Source organism: Nansenia antarctica, assembly GCF_963989245.1.
Source record: "Nansenia antarctica genome assembly, chromosome: 12".
NCBI classification, from domain to species: Eukaryota; Metazoa; Chordata; class Actinopteri; order Argentiniformes; family Microstomatidae; genus Nansenia; species Nansenia antarctica.
In genome coordinates this window covers 1,498,876-1,508,329 of record NC_137682.1, presented here as the reverse complement: position 1 = coordinate 1,508,329, position 9,454 = coordinate 1,498,876, and the positions used below count along the sequence as shown (strand labels likewise).

The following is a 9,454-nucleotide window of genomic DNA, read 5'->3' as shown; positions in this document are numbered from 1 at the left end:
AAAAAATAAGGAGAAAAAAAAATGAAAGAGGCTTTTTGGTCATTTGTAAGACTTGAGAATTGCTGGCATGTGGTCCTTTTCTCCAGACATTTTGTATTGAAGAATTGAATGCCTGAATTCATGTCCTGAATTAACTGAATTAGAAATGGAATTGACCCCCAACCAAGTGAGCACGTAATGTTAATCTTGTGAAGAGGTAGGGGTGTGCTTTCCTCTTCCTTCACCACGGCCTCCACATAGAGGGGTCCCCCCCAGGGAAGAAAGGGGGAAGGGCTGGGTGGAGCCCAACACCCGGTTGGAGATTGGGGGAGAAAGGGGGTGAAACGGTAGGAGAGGCAGGCTGCTCTCTCACCACCACACCATCCATCCCCCCCCTCCCCTCCCTCAGTTGCTGCCCCAGGGGGGCTCTATGTGAGGGGCTGGAGGGAGGCTGGGGGGGGTGGGGGGGCGGTGGTGAGGAGGGGGAGGGGGATGCCAGGGCGTTTAGCTGTAAGCGTCGAGGCCGGAACGGAGCACCCGAGGGGAGGGAGAGGGGGGACTGGGGTGGCGAGGCCGGGCCGGAGCCTGGGAGGGGGCTACTGTTACAGCTACCTCCACCCCCACCTCCACCCCCACCGTCGGGGCTCCCAGTGTTCCCGGGACTCCCCGGCTCGGAGCTGAGGTGGGGCAGGGACTTGAGCAGGTGGTTGAGCAGGCGGGCCCCCAGGGGTTTGTCCATGCCGGGGCAGCTGAGCAGCAGGTTGTGCACCTCGTGCATACACTGGATGTAGCCGCTGCTGTAGCGCTGGCGGGACTCGAAGCCAGCACTGGGACCTGGGCTGCCTGGACAGATACGACCACAAGGGGACAGCAGTGAGCAACATGCAACAATGTCAACACACAACATGCAGGGTTGTACAGGGTTGTACAGGCATTGCAATGGACTCTGGTAGACAGTTGTATCGTCTTATTATGGTGTGTGAATGGATATGATAGTAAGCATAAGCAGGGGACGGCAACACAACAAGATATGTGGTATATAGACGGTGTTGTCACATACAAATAGGGTATGATATTTGACATAAATGACACATGGTATTTAGATTAGTTGTACCTAAATTAAAATTACACTTTAATTCAAGTATGATATATACAGCTTACAGAGAGAAATATGATATGATGATGAGTATTGAGGGGGGTTTCGGGCTTCAGAATCCCAGTCTGTCATAGCTGTCAATCATTTCACGGATTTGACCCCCAGGAGCTCTTTGACATGTAGAGTGAAGCACCCTTATTGGGTCACAGTAGTCAATGATTGACAATGCACGACAATCCCGCCCATCAGGGGAACTTAGAATAGAACTTTAAAAGATCATATAATTTAAAAGAACTCTAGAACGCCCTGTGTTATAAGAACTTGACTGATCAAAGCCTACCCCTTCCCCCACGTGATGCAAGGATGTTTAAACTGTTAGATATGCTAGTTGCTGTTTGGTGTTTACCTGCTGTCCCATGTCCCTTCTGCAGGCCCTCCATATGTTGCACTGTGACTTCCAGAACATCCGCCTTCTCCAGTTTAGATTGCTACAATAGTCAGAGCAAGAAGGGGAAATGAATTGACATTAAACCACGCAAGGGAAAAATTGAACATAAATCCAAAATTCCCTCGACGTTGACTATTTATCCTGACAGTGCTACTGCTATTATACATACAGTTGTATTACCACATTATATGGCTACTACTATTATATACTAGTTTGCTATCAACGCGCAACATGGCCATGAGATAGCGTGGCCGAGCGGTCTAAGGCGCTGGATTAAGGCTCCAGTCTCTTCGGGGGCGTGGGTTCGAATCCCATCGCTGTCAGTACGAGTTTTGATGGTCATGTGTCTTGAAACATGAACATTCCTTATACGATTGAATTCCCTGTAGCGTTAGAACCCGAAATTAGCACTCGAAATAGAAAATCTGTTAAAAAGTTAAGTGTGAATGTGTGCGCGCGCGTGTGTGAATGTGTGCATACTTACGTCCAAGTTGTACGCGTCCACCATGATCCCCTTGAGTTGCTCCAGACTGCAGTTGATGCGCTCCCGCCTCCTCTTCTCAATCAGAGGCTTCCGCAGCTGTCAATCAAATACACATCAAATCAGTTAAAAACAACTTTATTGTGTATTGATTATTTATTTATTTATCTGTTTTTTTCCTATTAATTTATTTACCTAGCCAATTAACGATTGAAACCATTTTGTGGAAATGTTACTCATTGAATTCAACTCAACAACAGTGGGTTGATCACCCTGTCGCCACGAGCGCCTCATATAACCCCCCACATGATGATCCAAAGATACAAACTCAACTTCTCTCAGCGCAATGCGCGCGTGTATGAATGCATGCATGCAATTTCTGCAGAACTGCGCCAATCTGCAAATAATGCATGGCTTAGGGCTTAGGCTATAAAAAACGACTCAGTAAAAACAAAGCCGGTTGCCTGCATCCAATTGCGCAATGCAAATGTTCAAATATTGGAAGGGAAACTTAGCATGAACAACTTTTGTACCCGCTCCCTTTTCACTCCTCGTATGCTGGAGTTGTTAGTTGATTCAGTCTTATTTCTAAAAGCCACAAACCACAAGAATGTTTTATTTATTTAGGCCTACCTTTCGTTCTTCTTTGGCGTTAGAATTCCTTTCCGGGGCATTTCCCATATTGGATGCCGTCATCCTTAGCTTGTAAGGCGCATCAAACCCAAAGCAAACCTCGGTGTCCTATTGACCCTTCTCCTCTGTCCCACACAGCCTAACCCTAACCCAACCTCCTATAGTAGTGTTTATGCCTAGGCTACTGCCTGGTGAACGAATGTAGGAACGGAGAGAGAAATAAGAGAGAGGTAAAGGCACTAAGGCAGGCTTTCCTCCCTTGTCTTATAAGGCCCCCCGACACCTCCACCCACCCACATTACCATGACAATGAGTGGGTGCTCTCAGGGCCGGCCCTGGGTGCTCTGTCCCCCGCACTTTCCCACAGCCCCGCCGCGGGCACGTTTCATGGCACAGGGTCCGATTCTCCCCGCTGTTGTCAAGCCGGAGAAAGGCGAGGGGAGGGGAGGGGAGGGGAGGGGAGGGGGGGGGGGAGGGGAGGGGAGGGGAGGCGAGGGGAGGGGAGGGGGAGGGGAGGGGGAGGGGAGGGGGCGACCCGGCGACCTGTTGAGCGCAGAGTTCGAGAAGGTGATGCGCAAAGTAGACTAGCTGATTGTCTGTAGAGGGTTAGAGTGTTACTATGGACGGGAGATGTCAGCGCGGAGAGGCCATGTGATTTGGCGCGTATGTGATTTGGCGCGTATGATTTGCCAGTTAAAGGCGCGTATGATTTGGCGCCTTTAACTGGCTAATGTTTTGATAACGCATTAGTAACTGACATTAGGCTGTGTTTTAGGGCAATTCAGTAGGCTAATTACTAATCAATTGATGTCACAAATATTTAAGTAGGCTAACTTTTTACTTTGAAAAAACTATTCATAAAAATTGGCAATAGGCCTAAATAATTTAATAAATAATATACATGTAAATAATAAATCATGATCAAACTAGCTTGCAATAAAAAAAAACTGAGTAACATTTGATAAGCAAGCGATCGGAAATCCTAGATCAGACTCAGATGCTATTGACTCCCACATAAAGGTAACGGGCCGGCCTGTGTGTCGGAGAGCCATAAACTCCCCACCCCCTCCAGACCCCCTCCAGCCTCTCCACCACTGGCACAAAGGAGAGTCGAATGGGGGTGGATTTAAATCGCACAACAATGGTTAAAGAGATCCCAAAACCTTCCTTTTCACAATCGCAATGGGGGAATCGTTGGCGTATTATCTCCGTCTCTGGCACCCCCAGAGCCCCCCCCCACCCCTTCCTGCGCCTACCCAACCCTCCCCTCTGCCTTATTATTGTCCCCCTCTTTCTCTTCGGACGGACACACTCCAGTGAAGCGCGTCAAGATCTCTTTTTCTGCTCTTGTCCCCCCCCCAGTAATGACCCGCAGTTATCGGGATAATGGCCCGGGTGCTAAAGCCTTAATGGCTATCTTAAGCACTTAAGTCCAAATTCATTTGTGCTCCTGCAGCCTCGATGGTTTAGGTCGGCCTATGAGGGAGCTGTGGGGGTGTTACATAAAGATAAGAGCGTGGGTGTGCATGTGTCCTAGAAGTATAGTGAATTATTCACCTCTTCTCAGGGCTGTGGTTAAAATAACAGGGTTAAAGTTTGCTACACTATGACACTTATCTTAGTCTTTTTTCCTAGCACCAGGGGAGCCCCCCCTCCTACATTTCGTTGTTTGGTACCTGTACTGTATTAATGACAATAAAGACCATTCATTCATTCATTCATCTATTGAGATGCACTTATGCACACACACACACACACACACACACACACACACACACACATACACACACACAAACGCACACAAACACACACACACACACACCACTGGCATGTACACAAACTATTCAGACCTATACACATGTACAAATGTACATTTAGCGTAATGAAAACAAATCTACGCTAGGACCAGGGACCGTTGGCATTCACAATACTAGAAGAAGGAAGAATTATTATGTTTTACAGTAGAGAAACTGTACAGGGGGGTAGTGGGGATGAAGAGGTCTTTAGGAGGGACAAGATGTAATCTGAAGAGAGATGGGTCTTCAGTCTATGGTGAAACTCTTCCCTATTTCTCAAGCCTCTCTTATTTCGGAACTGGTACACACACAAACACACAAACACACACACACACACACACACACACACACACACACACACAATTGACTCTGGGTTGACGGAAGTGTTGTCACCCACACCTACCCCCACCCCTACTGTTGACGGCAAGCAAAGAAGTTGTGCAGATGGAAGTGACGGTGGTAGGAAGTAGGAAGTACTGGGTTGAGGGCTTCTTTTTTGCAGCATGAGAACTAGAGCACTAGAAGTGTTCTAAAAGTTTGGTATTCAAGCCCCAGGCACCAATGTTGTACAGACTGTATTGTGTTTTTCTATTGTAGGTAGCAAGTTAGCATCACAAAAAACACAGAAGCACAGAAACATACAGACTTCATGTAGGTGGCCTACTGTATGAAGTGTTGACTGGATCTCGTGCGCCATTTGTATTGACTGTACAGTAGGGCCTCCATACAATGGGGGAAATAAGTATTGAACACATCAATATTTTGTCCAGTAAATGTATTTCCAATGAGCCTATTCAAGTTAAATTTGCACCAGACTTTTGGTATTAACTTGAGACAAAAATCTAAACATTAATATGTAAATAAAGAAACAGGAAAAAAGTATTGAACACACTAAGGTCATGTTCTCACATGAAAGTCCGAATCGAGACCCGCAGCAAGTGGATGACTTCGCAACATTGTTGCATAAATTATTTCTCTGATTTGCGTTCTCACAGCCCTTCATGTAAACAAAGTAACATACGCAATCGAAGCAACTTACGTGGTAGTTGATTGGTCAGAAAAATGTAGAATTGCCTGTTGTCCCGCTCTTATCCAGATCTTATCAACATGACCTAAGAAAAAGCAGTACACCACAGCAAGGAAAGGCAAGGAACCATCTGAAAACCATAACTAATTAGGAGGCAACTTTACCTCCAATCTGTGCTCATTAATGTCAGCTGGATTAGAATATATTGATGAGCTGTAAAAGGTTTTATTTGTTACCAAGGTGCCACACAACAAACTAACAACAATCTAATCATGGGTAAAAGCAAAGAGCTGTCTCAAGACCTTCGCAACCAGATTGTTGCAAAACATGAAAATGGAGAATGGCAACAGACGTATTTCACAACGTCTGAGCTCCTTGCAAGATTTCTGATCAGAGAGACAGAAGGATACTTAGAAGAGTAGCCAAAGAGCCAAGGACCACTAGGAAAGAGCTGCAGAAAGACTTGGAGGCAGCAGGTACAACTGTGACGGAAAGGACTGTAGACCATGCACTCCACCGCCATGGCCTCTGTGCACGCTCAGCAAGACTCCATTACTGTTGAAGCTTTCTTAAGGTTTGCCAAACAACATTTGGACAAGCCAGTGAACTACTGGGAGCATGTACTCTGTTCAGATGAGACCAAAATTGAACTTTTTGGCTCACCATGTTTGGAGGAGAAATGGCACTGCACATCACCCGAATAACACTATACCAACAGTGAAGTTTGGAGGTGGAAGTATCATGGTGTGGGGCTGTTTCTCCTCTCATGGTTCTGGCAGACTTCATATCATTGAAGAAACAATGAATGGAGCCATGTACAGAGAGATCTTGAGATGAACCTGCTGTCATCCACCAGGATGCTGAGGATGAGACGTGGGTGGACCTTCCAGCAGGACAACGATCCATCGCAATTGGTTTCAGAGAAAGAAAATCTTCTTGTTGAAATGGCCCAGTCAATCACCTGACTTAAACCCAATTGAACATTTATGGAAGCATCTGAAGATGCAGATTCACAAGAGGGCCCCCCCGCAATCTTCAAGATTTAAAGACAATCTGTGTAGAGGTATGGGCCAAAATCACACTTGAATACTGCGGGCGATTAGTTACTTCATACAGAAAGCGCCTTGAAGCTGTCATTACAAACATAGGCTTCTCCACTAAGTATTGAATACATTTCAGTTAGTGTGTTCAATACTTTTTTCCTGTTTCATTCCACTTTATTACACATAACTTTATTTACATATGTATACATTTTGTCTGGATTGTTTGAGTTAATACCAAAGTCTAGTGGGTCCGGGTCCGGGTCTACCCCAACACGAAGCCATGGATGACTGGGAAGGTCCAAAAACTGTTAAATGAGAGGGACAACGCCTTCTTCGCAGGGAAGCGCACACCGCTGTACAGCTCCACCAGGGCCAACCTAAAGCGCGGCATCAAAGCGGCCAAGGCAGAGCACAGAGAGAAGATTGAGGAATGCCTCCTGAGCAACGACTCCAGGCGGATGTGGCAGGGGGTTCAGCAGATGACAAACTTCAGAGCCAACAGGCTCACAGCCGCAGAGGACGACCCCCTGCTGGCGGGAAAGCTGAACACCTTCTACGCCCGGTTCGACGAGGGGCGAACGGAGGTAACCACAACACAGACACCACTCTCTCCAGCTCTCAGCAGCCTCACCCTCACAGAGCACGAGGTGAGACGCGTACTGAAGGCGGTGGACCCCAGGAAAGCCTCGGGGCCGGATGGCGTCCTGGGACGGGTGCTGAGAGACTGCGCCGACCAGCTGGCCGGGGTTTTCACCAACATCTTTAACCAGTCCCTGTCCCAGGCCACCGTCCCACCCTGCCTGAAAACCTCAACTATCATCCCAGTCCCGAAGAAAAGCACGGTGAGCTGCCTAAACGACTACCGCCCGGTGGCACTCACACCAATCATCATGAAGTGCTTCGAGAAACTAGTCCGGGCCCACATACTCACACGCCTCCCGCCCAACCTGGATCCATACCAGTTCGCCTACAGAGCCCACAGGTCCACAGAGGACGCCATAGCGACGACTCTCCACGCCACTCTATCCCACCTGGAGAGGGGAAACAGCTACGCGAGACTGCTCTTCGTGGACTTCAGCTCCGCCTTTAACACCATCCTTCCAGACAGGCTAGTGACCAAACTACTAGACCTGGGTCTATCACACTCTATATGTGCGTGGATCAAGGACTTCCTGACCAACCGCCCCCAGAGGGTGCGGGTGGGCCCCCACACCTCCACAGCCCTCAGCCTCAGCACTGGGTCACCCCAGGGCTGCGTGCTAAGCCCCATCCTCTACAACCTCTACACCCACGACTTCACCCCCATCCACCCCAGCAACTACATCGTAAAGTTTGCAGACGACACCACCGTGGTGGGATGTATCTCGGGGGGGGACGAGGCGGCGTACAGGGATGAGGTAGAGCAATTGAGCAAGCTGTGCAAGGTAAACAACCTGCTGCTAAACAAGTCAAAGACCCAGGAACTCATCGTAGACTACAGGAGGAAAAAGTCCGAGATCCTGCCCCTGCTCATCGACGGAGAGAGCGTAGAGATGGTCTCAAACCTCCGTTTCCTGGGACACATCATACGGGATGACCTGGCCTGGAAGGACAACACTAAAGGCACCATCAAGAGGGCACAACAGCGGCTATACACCCTGAGATGCCTCAAGAAACAACACAGCAAGCAGGAGATGCTGGTGGCCTTCTACCACGGCGCAGTGGAGAGCATCCTCACCTTCGGCATCTCCAACTGGTACCACAGCTGCACGGCAGCGGAGAGAAACGATCTACAGAGAGTCGTGAGAACAGCACAGGGGATCACCGGCGCCACCCTCCCCTCTCTGGAGAAGCTGTACGAAACACGCTGTCTCAGGAGGGCCTCCAAGATCTCCAAGGACCCGACCCACCCTGGGCATGAACACTTTGTCAAGCTGCCCTCGAACAGGAGGTACAGGACCCCGGCCGCTAAGACAAACAGACTGAAGAACTGCTTCTACCACAGGGCCGTCAAGGCCCTGAACACAGAAAAGGCCTAAGTTCTGGGCCCAGGACAAGTCCGGACGGATTGTAATGGCAGCTAGTGCTGAGGCACAAACATGTACATTTTCAAGCCTGCAAACTGTGACACTTTAAAAAAATGTGAAAAAAAAAAATACTTTCTTGTGCAATATGACAACCCTAGTTGACTATCTGTGCAGTATAGTACAGTGGATTGTGTACATAGCCTCTATTGATGTAAACCAGCTCTTTATCTTCTTGTGATTTTATGCATCTATGCTTTTTCCAAAATGTGTTTCTTTTTCCTTTCTTAAACACCAGGGGAGCCTCCCCTCCTAAATTTCGTTGTTTGGTACCTGTACTGTAACAATGACAAATAAAGTCTATCTATCTATCTATCTATCTAGTGCAAATTTCACTTGAATAGGCTCATTGGAAATACATTTACTGGACAACATGTTGATGTGTTCAATACTTATTTCCCCCACTGTACAGCTACATGTACATGTACATTTGCAAGTATGCAGTAAACATTTTACATTTTCACATTTGTTGCTTCATGATCAAATTCAAAACACTAACTAAAGCTACTTTCAAGAGCTTACTCACAGTACCTGTTCACTGCATACTAAAGAACATGCTTCCGAAGATGCTTTCAGAAGATAACTTCTGACACCATTTAATCCCGCTTCCTGTCCCTCACACTCGCATCATCAGAATATTCTTCTGTGGTTTAATTTTTAGCAAAGTGAGCTGTCTATGTTCGATCAATATTGATGCTGCAAAGGTTCTACGCATCAATTATGTGGAGCTGTCTTAGCAGTTACGTACACCACACACACAATCTACCAGTGGATTTGTCACAGTTATTATAGCATCTATACACTGGTGGAGGTAGAGATCAGAGGACAAGCTCAGTGTAATGCTTGAAATGGAATATGGAATGGTGTCACGTGTGTTTGATAACATTC

General features: G+C 47.5%; 1 protein-coding gene across 1 annotated transcript; it reads right to left on the bottom strand.

The window, feature by feature from the left end:
• Window positions 1-407: 407 nt before the first annotated feature.
• her8a (hairy-related 8a) lies at window positions 408-2,700 on the bottom strand (the record flags this gene model as incomplete). Its single annotated transcript, XM_080543117.1, has 5 exons — window positions 408-430; window positions 604-822; window positions 1,482-1,563; window positions 2,008-2,103; window positions 2,638-2,700. 5 exons carry the CDS (start codon window positions 2,698-2,700, stop codon window positions 408-410), a joined length of 483 nt encoding a protein of 160 aa, XP_080399243.1.
• Between the last annotated feature and the right edge of the window lie 6,754 nt (window positions 2,701-9,454).